The following is a 16,296-nucleotide window of genomic DNA, read 5'->3' on the forward strand; positions in this document are numbered from 1 at the left end:
CCCCTGGCCCAGGAGAGGCGACAAGGGATGGCCCAGGTCCTTCGACCTGGGAGAGGCGACAAGGGATGGCCCAGGTCCTTCGACCTGGGAGAGGCGACAAGGGATGGCCCAGGTCCTTCGACCTGGGAGAGGTGACAAGGGATGGTCCAGGTGACCTGGCTCAGGAGAGGCGACAAGGGATGGCCCAGGTCCCCTGGCCCGGGAGAGGCGATGCCCAGGTTCCCGGGCTCCTGGCTCCCGGCTTCCGTCAGGGCATTGCGGCCTTTGGGGAGTGAACCAGCGGTCGGAAGAAGTCTTTCTCCCTTCTCTCCCTCTGACTTCACAGACGTAAGTCTTCACCAGCCACCCACAGCCTCCACGCTGCCTCCCCAGGAGCGCTCTCACACAGCACCCTTTCACTCTCCTTACTTGTGCTGCGCTACCGCCATTTCAACCCCCCTCAGCCTCCCCGGAGCCTCCCACCGTGCAGACTCCTCCCCCAAGACCCCTCCTCGGAGCGAAACCCCAGTTCCCTCCTCAGGACAGACACCGCGCAGCCCCGCCCCCTGGGCGGAGCCAACACCAGCGGGCCGAATTAGGCGTCCGGTCGCTAACAAACGGACCCTTCATCTTGCCAGAGCAGAGCAACACACACGGACGCCCAATCAGAGGCCGTGGTTCTCGGGCCCGGGGCGGGGCCGGGCGGGCTCCGCCCCCCCGCGTCCCGGCCTCCCGCCGCGGCCCGCGGGCCTCGCGGCCCCCGGCCCCGCCCCCCGGCCAGGCGCGGCGGCGATTGGGCGGCGCGCTGTCCGTCGTCGCCGCGGTCGCCGGGAGAGGGCGGGCCCCGCGGCCGGGGAGAAAGGCGGGCTGGGCGGGTTCGGCGAGCGCCGCGGCGGTTGGCGACGCGGCCGCGGAGCAGCCTCGGCGGCCTGAGGCGCGGCGCCCGCTGACAGATCCCCTGCTTCCGGCCGCGCCGCCGGGAGGCGGGTCCCCGGGCCCGAGCGGCGCCCTCCGCCCGGCGCGCCGAGCGAGCGGCCTCGGCGGCGGAGGCCGGGGCGGCGGGCGAGCGCGCTCCCCCTCGCGCGGCGGCCGCGGCGGGCAGGACAATGGAGGTGGCGGTGGAGAAGGCGGCGGCGGCCGGCGGCGGCGAGAACGAGGCCGAGAGCCGGCAGGGCCCGGACTCGGAGCGCGGCGGCGAGGCGGCCCGCCTCAACCTGTTGGACACTTGCGCCGTGTGCCGCCAGAACATCCAGAGCCGGGCGCCCAAGCTGCTGCCCTGCCTGCACTCGTTCTGCCAGCGCTGCCTGCCGGCGCCGCAGCGCTACCTCATGCTGCCCGCGCCCATGCTGGGCTCGGCCGAGACCCCGCCGCCCGTCAGCGGCGCGTCGCCGTTCGCCACGCAGGGTGAGCGCGGGGGCCGGGGCCTGGCGGGGGCGGCGGGCCGGGGCGGGGACCCTGGGGCCTGGCGGGGGTCGGCGGGCCGGGGCCGGGGCGGGGGCCCTGGGGCCTGGCGGGGGTCGGCGGGCCGGGGCGGGGGCCCTGGGGACCTGGCGGGGGTCGCCGGGCCGGGGCTGGGGCCCCTGGGGCCTGGCGGGGGTCGGCGGGCCGGGGCTGGGGCCCTGGGGCCTGGCGGGGGTCGCCGGGCCGGGGCTGGGGGCCCTGGGACCTGGCGGGGGCCCTGGCGGGGGTCGCCGCGCTGGGGCGGGGGCCCTGGGGCCTGCTGCTAGCGCCCAGCTTTGTCCGGGTCCATCTGATCCCAATCAGCGCGGGTGTACGCGCGTTATTTGCGCTGGGGGAGGGGGAGGACGAAGATCCAGTGATGGAGAGTGGTTTGATGATTGATTGCAGACTGCAGGCCGTCTGTTTCCTATCGCGCCTGTTTTGGGTTCCTTACCTTAATGAGGCCCCAGGCCTCTCGCCCCTCTCCTGGGGACAAAGGAGCCGAGACGGCGTTTTGCTGTCTCTCGCGAAAGCGCTGATGAGAAATAGAAAGTGAATTTTGAGTCCGGGATTTTCTTGTGATTTGTAGACAGCAGCGTGTAAGTTACTCCTCTTCGTGGTGTTCCTTACCGTGTTTGGTGACTTTGACAGGTAGCTCCCGTCGCTGTCCTTAACAGGTTAGAAACGTTAAAAGTGGCTAAAGTATGCATGGGATTGTAGTAGACCGTTTGAGGTCTTTACATTTTAATGCTGCAGATATTTGAGCTCCTCCTTTTAAAAAGCACAGAGTAACTGAAACAGGGAAATACTTTCTAATTCATGCTTTTTTAGAGGAACAGTTGATTTAATCAGAAATAGCATGCTGATTAAATGATAGCACTAGACCAGGGGTGTATGACATTGATGCCTTACCGAGACTGTGGTCTTAGGGTTAGTCAGCTGTGTGTTGGGAACAGCGTCTGTCGGGGACAGTTTTCCGTGGCTTGGTCTGTGCACTCTTGCTAGCGAGTCCTGCTCTTTGTTTTTTCAAGGGTGCTGTGTAAGGCGCAGCCTTGAAGAAGGAGGTGGTGTGCATCAGAGCAGAGGGCAGGCCTGCCCGTGTCCAGTGTAACAGTGTCTGCCTCTGCAGCCCATCACGAAGATGAGGGTTCCCCTCCTGTCACCCAGCTCACTGCCCGTGTAGGTGTCAGGTAGCTTCCTCAGGTGCCTTGTGGGAACTGGAACTCTGGGAACAATTGCAAAAATGTTGATGCCACTTGTGTGAGGAGGTGATAAACCGCTCTTTGTCTCTGACCCTCGAGTCCATGAAGCTGGGAGGCTGCTTCGTTAGCTGGCCACTGGGCTGCTGTTCTTCAGAGCGGCCCACCTGTTGGACCATTAATGCAGGTGGCGGTTAAGTCTTATTTCTAATTTCTTACACACATTTTAAAGTTTCTTACAATGCTCCTTTCTATCTGTGGAGGAATTGGTTCCTAGATCCCTCTAGATAAAATTTTTCAGATTGTTCCTTTCATAAGATGATGTAGTAGAATTTGTGTATAAACTATACATATACACACAGCCCCCTGTATACTTTAAATCGGTTCTAGATTATTTTCATTCCTGATACCATGCAAGTGCTGTGTAAGTAGTTATTATAATCTGTTGTTTAGGGAGTAGTGATGAGTAAGTATGTATATGTTCAGTACGATTTTTTCCTGAGTATTTTCCATGAGGTTAGTTGAATCCACAGATTCAGAGAGCTGACTTATTTTTTAACTATAGAAGCGAACTAAGATCTGACTTTGCATAATTTTAAACAAAATTTATTGTGTTCTTGGCTGTTTTACTTGGACTTGAATGAATGAAAACAGGAATAATAAAGCTCTGAGACAACTTAGGAATTTCAGACTTGTCAAACTGTCATTCTAGTCTCCGATTTTTTTGTACTGTAAAGAGTTTAAAGGAACCATTTAGATTGCAAGATAAGGTCTTTAGCTAAGTATAAAAAATTAAGAAATTCTACTTATAAATGCACCTCTAAAAATTGGTTGTCTTTTATACGCTGGAGATCCTATCCTGAATCTTGTTGACTTATTTTCTCCTTTAACCTCTCCTGTTTTAACACTAGCCAAACTGAGTTTATTTTGACAGTACTTTCCTAAGTTAATCATTTGATCAGCTCCATTCTTTTTTCATTCTAATAAATTTGTAAGTGTAGGTATCCTGTGTTGAATGGTGTCTACAGGGATAAGCAGGTAATTGGGAATGGTGGGGAGAGAGAGTGGGAACCAAACTCCACTTAGCTTTTTAATTTATTTATTTGAAAGAGTTACAGAAAGAGGTAGAGACAGAGAGGTCTTCTGTCTGCTGGTTCACTCCCCTAACGGCCGCAGCAGCTGGAGCTGAGCCCATCTGAAGCCAGGAACTTCTCCCTGGTCTTCCACGCAGGTGTAAGGGCCCAAGGATTTACGCCATTGTTCACTGCTTTCTCAGGTGCACATATAGCAGGGAGTTGGATCAGAAGTGGAGCAGCTGGGACTGCACCCATCAGGGATGCCTGCAGTGCAGGCAGCGGCTATACCCACCACACCACGGCTGGCCCTCTGCTTAGCTCTTGACAGTCCTGTAGCTTCTTGTGAAGAGTGAAGAGCAAGTGTTGAAGTGTCTTACTACTTAAGTGCCAAGTCTGAACTCTGGGTTTTTGTGTAAAATCTTTGTAGTATTCAATATTGGCAAGTAATTATGTTTATGTGTGTATACTTATGTATATGTGTGTGTGTGCATACTGTAGTTAAAACAAAACAGGTTTGTTGAGGTCAAATCTGTTGTAATTTAGACAGTGGTGTTATACTAGCACTACTAAAATCACTTGATCTTATTATTATTATTAGATTTCTAGGTCCCTCCCTCCAGAGAGTCTGATTCTACCTAATCTTGCATAGTTTCTTGATTCTATAGTATAATATTAAACCCTAGTACTGCTTTAAGCTCAGGCAGTATTATATTCCAAAATACGGTTGGTCGTAAGAGAATTGTATTCAGAAAATTGAGAATTCAGAGTTTGGAATGGTTTTCAGCACTACCAGAACCAGTTTCCTTTTCCATAAAAATGTTTTTTGTGTACCTTTTGTTATCCTAAATAAAATTCAAATAAAATAATCCTTCCTAGCACATACTTTCCTTAGACAAGTCAGCATCATAATTTTTCATAAAAAGGAATAGGGACAGGAGTTGTGGAGCAGTGGGTTAAGCTACTGCTTGCAACTCCTGCATGCCTTAGAGTGGCAGTTCAGGTTCCAGCTCCCTGCTAATGTGCCTGGGAAAGCAGTGGAAAATGGCCCAAGTGCCTGGACCCCTGCCATCCATGCGGGAGACCCAGATGGCATTCTGGGCTCCTGACTTCAGCCTGACCCAGCCCTGGCCATTGGAGCCATGAATCAACAGATGGAAGATCTGTTTCTGTGTCTCTCCGTCTCTCTCTGTCACTTTGCCTTTCAAGTGGATTTTTTTTTTTTAAAAAAGCTAATGTATTACAGCAGAAAAAGTATACTTTATACAAATGCTTAGACAGTTTTGTTAGCCACCAAGCCCCATTGGTGAACGTTGTCTACAGCTTGGTCTGAGCTGCCCTTTTCTAAGGCTGCAGCCAGTCATCACAGCCTCATGTTGGATTACTGTCTCAGTCTTGACTGCCATTTTCACTTTCTTAGCACATGGTTGTATCTAGGAAAGAGGCAAGAGCTCTAAAAAATGTATTTTCTTTGGGTACATTACATCAGAAGACAAACTGATCTTGGAGAAATGTTACAACATTATCGTATTTTGTGGTATGGGCATACTGTTCAGCCTAAGGGTAGCAAACTCTTAAGTAACAATTATCTTTAAAGATATGTGTGTGTGTATATTTGTTGTTGTTGTTGTTGTTTTTTGACAGGCAGAGTTAGACAGTGAGACAGAAAGGTCTTCTTTTTTCCATTGGTTCACTCCCCAAGTGGCCGCTACAGCTGGTGCGTTGCGGCCGGCGCACCGCGCTTATCTAAAGCCAGGAGCCAGGTGCTTCCTCCTGATCTCCCATGCGGGTGCAGGGCCCAAGGACCTGGGCCATCCTCCACTGCCTTCCCGGGCCACAGCAGAGAGCTGGACTGGAAGAGGAGCCACCGGGACAGGATCCAGCACCCTGACCGGGACTAGAACCCGGTGTGCCGGTGCTGCAGGCGGAGGATTAGCCTAGTGAGCCACAGTGCCGGCCTAAAGATGTATATATTTATTTGGAAGGCAGAGTTACAGAGAGGGCTAGGCAGATCTTCGATCAGCTGGTTCACTCCCCCAGTGGCTGCAACAGCCTGGGCTGGGCCAGACTGAAGCCAAGTGCTTTTTCTAGTTCTCTCACATGAGTACGGGGTCCCAATTACTTGGGCCATCCTGTTAACTTTTCCCAAGCAGTTAGCAGGGAGATGGATCAGAAGTGGAGCAGCCGGGACATGAACCAGCACCAAATGCTGGCGTTACAGATGGTGGCTTAACCCACAGTGCCAAAATGCCGGCCTCTTAAAGAACAGTTTTTAAAGAATACTGAGAGCCTGCTTTTCTAATTATTTTCTATTTGTCCAGAGTGGATAAAACACTAGGCTGGCGCCTGTGGCGCCGGCACCCCGGGTTCTAGTCCCGGTCGGGGTGCTGGGTTCTGTCCCGGTGGCTCCTCTTCCAGTCCAGCTCCCTGCTGTGGCCCGGGAGTGCAGTGGAGGATGACCCAAGTCCTTGGGCCCTGCACCCACATGGGAGACCAGGAGAAGCACCTGGCTCCTGGCTTCAGATCAGTGCGGTGTGCCGGCCGCAGCGGCCGTTGGAGGATGAACCAAAGGCAAAGGAAGACCTTTCTGGCTCTCTCTGTGTCCACTCTGCCTGTCAAACCACAAAAATCCATTGGTTTGCTAAGACTTCTTTTTGAACTGGCAGTTTACAAGATACGTAACTACATTCTTCGAGCTAATTTCTTCTTTTGGTTCTTGGCAAAAAGGTGCAAATCATGACTTAATGGCAAAGGATTACTAGTGTTTGAGGTTGGTCTGTGTTACTGTACCAGTTCCATATGTAATCTGTCATTTCTCTGGGGATGGCAGCTATTCCTTAGTTTTTCTTTCATTTTGTTACCCTTGGGAAGCCACTGTCCAAAACTATTAAATGGAGGATCCCTGAAATACATTGATGCTATTGTGAGTAGTGTAATGAAATCCAGCCTGGGACTCAAATCATTCTTTTGTCCAGTGTATACATGCTGCATAAGGGTACCTGCCTGTTAGTCACTTAGTAGGCTTGCTCAGTGTTAAGATGGACTGTCATGACATTTGATCAGGCAGCTTAATAGTACATCACAATGCACACACCATTCACCTCCCTTCTTCTTCATCAGGTAGGCACTGTATTATACCATATCACAAGAAGGGTAAATCCAGTATACTAAGATACTTTGAGAGCGATCACATTCATGTGGCTTTTTAAAATTTTTTCTGTTTATTTGAGAGAGCTCCTATCCACTTGCTCACTCTCCAGATGCCTGCAGTGAACCCCTGACTGGGGGCTTGGGGCTAGGAGATGACACCCTGCCCCTGTGGGTCTGTGTTAGCAGGGAACTGGAGTCAGGGTGGAACCTAGGTGTTCTGATCACCTTAACTTCTAAGTAAATGCCTGCTCTACTACAGTATATTGTTAATTTATTGTTGGTAGTCTCTCACTGTGCCTTATTTAAAAATTCAAGTTTATTATAGTGTGTGTGTGTGTATATATATTATATATGTTGTGTATATATAGTTTGTTATAGTGTGTGTGTGTATATATGAGAAAGCACTGTGGGTTTGGTGCTACCCAGTTCGTGTACCCCCTGTGGATAAGGAGACTACAGGCAGGCTGCTGGCTAGCAGGCCTCTGCAGGCAAGTCTTGAAATGGCTGTGTCTTCATTTCCTTGGGATGTTTTTGTCTGGTTGGTACATGTATGTTTTACAGTGGTTGAGTCCCTTCATACCCCAGCAGTCCATTGGCTCGCTTTCTTGTCTGTTTGGCTATTTTTGGTCTTTTATGTGCAAGCATATTTAATGGTTGTAACTCCTCCTGCTGAATAATGACAAGCATAGTTTTCTGTGCTTAATGGCCATTCTTAAATCTTTTTTTGGGGAGGTCACTTTTTGGTTTAAGTCTTTTGGAGATTTATGAAATTAAGTCATGTATCAACAGTTAAAGAATATGTATTTATTTTTTGGAAAGAAAGCAAGCTGCCATCCGCTGGTACTCACCAAATGCCAGCAACTGCATGTAGGTGGCAGAGACTCAAACTACTTGAGCCATCACCTGCTGCTTCCCAGGGTGTGCAGGAGCAGGCGACAAGAATCCGGAGCAGAGCCAGAGCTTGAACTGGGGCATTCTGATACGGTGGTTGCAACTGCTAGGCCAAAGATCTGCTCTGTAATCATTTGAGATGGGTTTGTGTGTGCGTGTGTGTGTGTGTGTGCTATGTAGAGGTTGTGACTTTAACCATATATTAAAGCAACACTTATTTAAAAAAAAAAGAGTGCTGAATTATATTACTGTGATGTAGGTACAGTCTATTTCTAAACTCAGTGTTCTGCTCTATTGATGAACCTGTTTAGCTAAGCCATAGTTTTTATTATGGCTTCTCTTAGCAAATTTTGAAATTGTACAATTTTGTTCTTTAAAAATTTTTAGTTTTTTGAAGTTCTTTGCTTTTTTTTTTTTTTTTTTTTACACTTTGGCTTGTCAGTTTCGACACAGAAGATGGCTGTAGTTTTGATCAAAACTGCATTGAGTCTAGATGCCAATCTGGGAAGAATGATCTTAGCAGACACAAGGGGTTTTCATACATTTGGTATCACCAAATCATCAGCCTCAAGCTGGAAAGCTTTATGTTTTTTTAAGGATTTATTTTATTTATTACTTGAAAGTCAAGAGTTACGCAGAGAGAGGAGAGGCAGAGGCAGAGAGGGGGACAGGCCTTCCATCCGATGGTTCACTCCCCAGATGGCCACAACAGCCAGAGCTAAGCTGATCGGAAGTCAGGAGCCAGGAGCTTCTTCCGGGTCTCTCATGGTGGGTACAGGGGCCCACCCACTTGGGTCATCTTCTGCTGCTTTCCCAGGCCATGGCAGAGATCTGGATTGGAAGGGGAGCAGCCGGGACTTGAACTGGCACCATATGGGATACTGGTGCCGCAGGTGGAGGCTTAGCTGACTACACCACAGTGCCGGCCCTGCCTAGGCTTTTATAGCAGGATTAAAAGTGTCCAGGAGATAGAAAAGGAGCAGGAGGGCCCTTGGTGCTTGCAGTTTACATGGAGAAAGTAGGAAAGGTGGGTGAGCAGGGGGTACAGTATGTTCAGAAATCTGACTTGGCCTGGTTACTTGCAACTTTCCTTGCTCCTGGTGGTCTGACCTGCTCCCAGTACAATGTTTCAAGATAAACCTTCCTGGGCGATGTCTGAAAAACGAGCTCAAAGGAGTACAATGTTTCAGATTCTCCACCCTCCAGGTACTATGCCCTCCCCCCTTAAATCCTACTCCCTTGGTTACAATGTTAACAGTATTGAACCTTTATCTGTGTTTGTAGTTTTTCACTGTAGCATTTTTGCTTAATCTTTAAATCACTTAAAATATTTTATAATAATGCTTAATATTTAAAAAAATTTTTTTAAAAAAATTGATGGCAGAGAGGGCTGGTGCTGTGGCACTGTGTTAAAGCCCTGGCCTGAAATGGGCCAGCATCCCTCCCATATGGGTGCCTGTTCTAATCCCGGCTGCTCCTCTTCCTATCCATTTCTCTGCTGTGGCCTGGGAAAGCAATGCAGAATGACCCAAGTCCTTGGGCCCCTGCACCCACCTGGGAGACTCAGAGGAAACTCCTGGCTTTGGATTGGTGCAGCTCCGGCCATTGTGGCCATTTGGGAAGTGAACCAGTGGATGGAAGACTTCTCTCTCTGTCTCTACCTCTCTCTGTAACTCCGTCTTTCAAATAAATAAAATAAATCTTTTAAAAAAAATTATGGCAGACCTTCCATCCCTGGTTCACTCCAAGTGAACTCCGAGCTCAATCCCAGTCTCTGCTTATGAGTGGCAAGGAGCCAATCATTAGAGCCATCTCCTGCTGCCTCCCAGGGTTTCTATTGGCAGGAAGCTAGAATTGAGAATGGAACCAAGACTTGAATCCAGGAACTCTATGGGATGTGGGCATTCCAAGCAGTGTATTAACTGCTGTGCCAAATGCCTGCCCCTTTAATGGTGTTTTTAAAAATGTTATTTACAGTTGTGTGTGTTAGTACATGAGTATTGAACTATGTTTGATTGTATATCCCATTATCTCACTAAATTTGATTATTAAATCTAGTTTTGTTATTTGTTTGGTAGAATCCTTAGGATTTCTTGTGTAAGACTAGAGAAAAATTTCCTTCTTTATATTCTTTATCATTTATGTCTTTCTCCCCTTATTGTACTACCTCCAGTATAATGTTGAGGAGTAGCTGGGTTTGAATACTAAATGAGAAAGATGTCTTTGTCTTACTAAGTCATTCATTATTCAGGATCCCAGGACAGGGATCACAGTGTATTCAGGTCTCCCTTTACCATCCTGGGACAGAGGAGGGAGAGGAAGAGAGTGGGGGTCAGTTGAAATCTTCCCAGGAAATAGGCCTTCACCCCGCAGGTCTGCCCAGATTGAAACCCAGGATGTGGGCCAGGCAGGTACCTCTTGTTCACAGAGGTCATGGCCTTTCTGCAGCAGGGAGTCCAGGCAGTTCTGATTGGGAAGTGGCTGTCAAAGGAGATCTTGAAGTTCTTGCTTTGGAGCTCGATGCCGACTGATCGTGATGCCCCTGAAGCAGTTCCCCGTTCACTGTGACTCCAGCAAAGATGCCAGTGTCAGGTTGTGTTAGTTTGTTTTTAATAAATGCCCATTACCAAAATGAAGAAGTTCCCTTCTATTCCTAGTATACTGATACATTTTATCATGAATGATGAATTTTGTCATGGTTTTTCTGTATGTAGTGAAAGTGATCCTATGGTTTTTCTCCTTTTTTACTGTTAATATAAGAATTACAAGGGCTGGCATAGAGGGTTAAACTGCTGCCTGCAATGCTGGCATCTCGAATGGGTGTGAGTTCAAGTCCAACTGCGCCACTTCAATCCAGCTCCCAGTTAATGCTCCTGGGAAAGTAGCAAAATCTGGCCCAAGTCCTTGGGCTTCCACCCACGTGGGAGACCTGGATGAAACTCTTGCCCCTTGACTTCAACCTGGCCCAGCCTGGGCATTGTGGCCATTTGGGGAGTGAACTAGTGGGTGGAAGTCCCAATCTCTCCCTCTCTCCCTCTGCCTCCCTCTGCCTCCTCCTGCCTCCCTCCCAGGAGGTATGCTTGAGCTATACCTCACTTTGTCATGGTATGTTAACCTTTGTCTGATATACTGTTGGATTTAATTTGCTGCTATTTTAAGAATTTTTTGTTCTATTCTTGAAGAATTCTGACCATAAAATATCCTTATATTTATCTCGTTTCGGTTATCAAGGCAACAGTTTCCTCAACATATTATAGGAAATGTTTCCTCCATCTCTATTTTCTGAAAGGGCTTTCTGTAAAGTTAATATTTGTCTTTAAGTATTTATTCACCAGTGAATCCACCTGTGCTTGCAGTTTTCTTTATAGGAGTTTTTTGATTAGGAATTCAGCATCTTTCATACAGTGAAGATTTTCCCATAGCCTGTTTCTCCTTGAATTCACTTTTTCTTTTAAGGTTTAACATTTATTTAGAGTGAGAGAAATACACGGGAAGATGAGGGCTTTTATAAGAGGGAGAAGAGATTTAGAAAAGTGAACTGGGGGGGTGGGTGGCGCTGTGGTGGGTAAGGCTGCTGCCTGCAATGCCAGCATCCCAAATGGCTCAGCACAACTCCAGCTGTTGTGGCCATCTGGGGAGTGAGCCAGCAGATGGAAGAGCACTCTCGTGCTTGCACACACCCCCCCCCCCCATCTCTGTAACTCTGCCTTTCAAATGAATCTTTTTTTTTTTTTTTTTTTAAGTGAGCTGGGAAGTCCATACCAGGCAGAGAGCAGGCCGGGAGTCATGTGTGAGAAATCCGCAGGCCAGAGCTGCAGAGAAAAGCATGTGTTAGGAGTAGCCCTAGGTAGCCATTGTGCAGGCAGAAAAGTAGGGGGGCCACTCTTAGTGGCCAAGAGGCACTGGAGAGCAAAACTGAGTTCACTTTAATAAATTGAAGGAAATTTTCCATTTCATCAAATTGTAACATTTAATGGCATAAATTTGCTCATAATACTCCATTATTAATTTTTTTTAAAGATTTACTAGAAAGGTAGAGTTACAGAGAGAGACCGAGAGATCTTCCATCCATTGGTTCACTCCCCAAATGACAGCAGAGGCCTGGGTTGGGCCAGGCTGAAGCAAGGAGCCAGGAACTCTACCTGGGTCTTCCACATGGGTGGCAGGGTCCCAAACACCCAGGCTACCAGGGAGCTGGATGAGAAGTGGAGTAGCTGGGACTTGAACCAGTGCACATAAGGGATGGCAGCGTCCCAGGCTGTGGCCTCGCAACACTGCACCACCATCACTCCATAAATATTTATTTATTTGGAAGCCAGGGTTAAGAGAGAGGGAGAGGTAGATCTGCTGTTTCACCGCTGAGATGGTCACAACAGCCAGTACTGGATCAGTCCAAAGGCAGGAGCCAGGAGCTTCTTCCAGGTCTTCCATGTGGGTAACAGGGGACTTAGCAATTGGGCCATCTTTTGCATTCTGAAGTTCATTAGCAGGGAGCAGCTGGGGACTCAAACCAGTACCCTTAGGGGATGGCAGCATTGCAGGTAGCAGCTTAACCCATTATGCCACCACAGTAGCCCCTCCTCTGAAGTTTTTGAGACACATTATGGCTCAGCATGTTGTCTAGCTTGTTGACTATGTCATCATCAGTTGTGATTGATGTCTCTAGATTCTTTTATTTTTAAAGATTCATTTTATTTATTTGAAAGACAGAGAGGTAGAGCAAGGTTGTTCTTTCATCTGCTGGTTCACTCCCCAAATGACTGCAACAGCCAGAGCTAAGCTGATCTGAAGGCAGGAGCCAGGAGCTTCTTCTGGGTCTCCCATGTGGGTGCAGGGGCCCAAGGACTTGGGCCATCTTCGGATGCTTTCCCAGGCCATAGCAAGAGAGCTGGATCAGAAGAGGAGCAGCTGGGACTTGAACCGTTGCCCATATGGGATGCCGGGGCTTTAACCCACTGTGCCACAGCACTGGCCCCTCTGGATTCTTTAATTTGGTTGGTTTTGTTTGCGGTGTTCCTGATGTCTTTCCTGCTCTCTAACATTATGAAATGGCCTCCTTTGTCTTTTGTGCTGTGACTGCTTTGTCTTGAATTGCACTTTGTGTGATAATGCTACTATGCCAGTTTTCTTATCTGTTTGGTATTTTTTTTCATACTTTCGCTTTTAATGTACATATTTAAAGTGTCTTTTGTAAATAGCATTTAGTTGTCTTGCTTTTTCATCTAGGCTATCAATTTTTGCTTTTAATTATTTATTCAGTTTGCACTGTGTTTGGTATGGTAGATTTACAACTGCCATCTTCCTGTTTCTCTTTGTTCCTGCTTGGCTCCCAGTATCTTTGCTCCTGTTTCAATCCCTTAGCAGCTGCTGTCTTTGGTAAACTTCCCCTGGTCTCTCTCTACACATGCGTGGTAGCCTTTAGCCAAGGACTTGGCAGAACTCACTTGGCACCCTTCCTCTGTTGAGCTTCCTTTTCTCCAGTGCTTTGCCCTATATATTCCATCTGGTACATAGTCCCACATTCTCTCCGGCTCCTTAGCTGTGTTCTGCTTTGGCGGTAGCTCCTGGTGCCTTGGTCAGAGCAGTTCCCACTTAGACAATAGAGACATCATTGTAGTTCACCACTTACTGCATTAACTGTTACCTACTACCTGAAAACAGTTACCTCATGTATTTTTTGCCAAGTTTTGTGTAGTAATTCATGGCAGAAAAACTTGTTTCTGTACTAGTTAGTTACTCTATCCTGGGAGAAAGTTTGATACCAGAAGACTTTTTTAATTGCATTGTGTCTTTGTATACTCAGATGTGGGTACTTTGCAAATATTGGTTCATATTTTAGAAGTTTTCTTAGTGGCCTTTCCACGTTAAACTGTCACCTAGATGCACAAGTCTATCACATTTGTTCCTGTATCCTTGACCCATTTCTCTAATTTTACTCCTACATTTTCAATGTATATTAGACTAGTAGTTGCCAAAAATGGAATATGTGCCACATTATGCAGTAAAATGTAATTCACTGGGGTGAGGGAAAGCGTTAGACCTTCTTCTCAGAAGTTAAGCTTTAAAATACTTGGTAAGTAGACTGGCACTGTCAGACACGCGTGCTAGATGGCTGCATTTCACATTGGCTCTTGCGGGGAGGACTCGAGGCTGCCACAAGCCAAAACAGTGCATTTGTGTGGGTTAAAAGAAGTGCCCTCTTGCATGTGCTGCACCAAGGACTATGTGCCTTTGGAAATGGAATGCAGACTTCCTTAAATCCTTCCTTTCCCTGGAGCCAGGAGTTTCCTTCTACTGTATAATCTATCAAACTGCGTGTGGCTGCCGTAGCCATAATGGGATTTCTGTACTGCAGACCCTCTTTCTTTTCTTTTTTCTTTTTCTTTTTCTTTTCTTTCTTTCTTTCTTTCTTTCTTTCTTTTTTTTTTTTTTTTTTTTTTTTACAGATTTTGAGAGGTAGAGTTACAGAGGGAGAGACAGAAAGGTCTTCCATCCCCTTGTTCACTCCCCAGGTAGCTGCAACAGCCAGAGCTAAGCTGACTCAGAGCCGGGAGTTTCCTCAGGTCTCCCGCATGGGTGCAGGTACCCACAGGCTTGCACCATCTTCCACTGCTTTCCCAGACTGGATCAGAAGAGGAGCAACCAGGACATGAACCAGCACCCATATGGGATGCTGGTGCCACAGGCAGAGGCTTAGCCTACTGTGCCACAGCGCCAGCCCCATGCAGACCCTGTTTCTAAATTTTCCCTTACAAATTCAACATAATTTATATGTGCTTGGATAAATAGGTTTGTGGATTTTTAAAACATGTTTATTATTTGCATCTACTTGAAAAAGAGAAATCTTTGGCCCGTGCCGTGGCTCAACAGGCTAATCCTCTGCCTTGCGGCACTGGCACACCGGGTTCTAGTCCCGGTCGGGGTGCTGGATTCTGTCCCGGTTGCCCCTCTTCCAGGCCAGCTCTCTGCTGTGGCCTGGGAGTACAGTGGAGGATGGCCCAAGTTCTTGGGCCCTGCACCCCATGGGAGACCAGGATAAGCACCTGGCTCCTGCCTTGGGATCAGCGTGGTGTGCCAGCCGCAGTGTGCTGGCCACGGCAGCCATTGGAGGGTGAACCAACAGCAAAGGAAGACCTTTCTGTCTCTCTCTCACTGTCCACTCTGCCTGTCAAAAAATAAATAAATTAATTAATTAATTAAATAAATAAAAAAAGAAAAAGAGAAATCTTCTATTCACTAGTTTATTACCCAAACGCCTGCAGCTGCCAAGGCTGGCCCAAGTCAAAGCCAGGGGTCTAGGTACTTAAGCCATCATCTGCTGCCTCCCAAGATGCATCAGCAGGAAGCTGGATTAGAAGCAGAGTAGCCAGCGCTTGAATTGGTATTCCAGTATGGGCTGGTGACATTCCAAGGGGCATCCTTAACCTGCTGCCTTGCAATGTCCGTACTTTTCATTTTATTTGAAATGCTGGTTCATTCCCCAGATGTCCTTATCAGTAGGGGCTAGACCAGGCCAAAGCCAGGAGCCTGGAAATCAATCTGGGTCTTGCAAATGGGTGGCAGAGACCCAAGCATTCAGCCATCACCTGCTGTCTCCTAGGGTGTCTCTGAACAGAAAGCTGGGGTTGGAATCAAGCCAGATACAAATCCAGGCACTCCAGTGTGGGGTGCAGGTGTCCTAAGAAGCGTCCTAACTCCTGTGCCACATGCCCACTGCTGGGTTTGAATATCTTTTTAACTAAAGCAATTGTCAGAATCAAAGATTATGCCTTTGGCATAAAACCTCACTCCCAGTTCCTGGGAAAGTCCCCATGGCGTCCACTTCTAAGCCCTCAGTCTCAGCAGTCTGGAGAGTCCCAAGTTGCAGGATGTAGGGCACATACAAACTAGCTATAAAACCTGATTGCAACTTCAGTTAATAGCATAGAGACATTGTAGTTCCAGTGAAGTCTAATCAAGGTTGGACACTCCTCTCCAGTTTAGGAAAAGACAGAAGGATGAGTCCAGAGAAATCAGGGTTGTTGGTATTTGATGACTTCCCAGTGTTGTGGCAGTGGATAGATACTGTCATTTCAGGCACCTGAGTATGCAGTTAGCTGGCACGGAGATCCATGTTCCATAGAAAGTTATAACCATTGCTGCCGCATTTTGTTTCATTTTAGGAGATGCACAGAGCTGATGGAGTTGTAATCTTGACCAGCCTGAAATATTTGAGTACTTGAAGCCTCATTCTCAGCTATAGTAAAGATGATAGTCATTTGCAAGCATAATAACATTAGAGTGACCAAACTGGCAAGTCCTAGGCTCTTTTCTGTCTATTGTTAGGTGGATCTAAAAGTTTCATTGATTAACAAGACTGAGATCGATTGCCGTCCTTTATTGTTAATGACAGACTGTACATTGACAACGTACATTGAGTGTACGTTGCATTTTGGAGCCTTAGTTGACCATAATATGAAGTGATCATGATTCTTATGACAATTAAAATATTATTCCATATTGATTTCATTCTTTAAAAATGTGTGATTTTGTTATGTACCAGATGTCCTGGTATTGTAGTATGC

At 47.8% G+C, this 16,296-nt stretch overlaps 1 protein-coding gene across 2 annotated transcripts in view; it reads left to right on the forward strand.

Annotated features, from left to right (window-relative positions):
- The first annotated feature begins 1,085 nt into the window (after positions 1–1,085).
- Positions 1,086–16,296, forward strand: part of TRIM24 (tripartite motif containing 24) — a 108,814-nt gene continuing 93,603 nt past the window's right edge. For both annotated transcript variants that reach the window (XM_062199756.1, XM_062200320.1), the window contains exon 1: positions 1,086–1,383. In XM_062199756.1, the coding sequence (XP_062055740.1) occupies positions 1,086–1,383 (298 nt within the window). The remainder of the gene's footprint in view (positions 1,384–16,296) is intronic.

This window comes from Lepus europaeus, chromosome 1 (assembly GCF_033115175.1).
Source record: "Lepus europaeus isolate LE1 chromosome 1, mLepTim1.pri, whole genome shotgun sequence".
Lineage (NCBI taxonomy): Eukaryota > Metazoa > Chordata > Mammalia > Lagomorpha > Leporidae > Lepus > Lepus europaeus.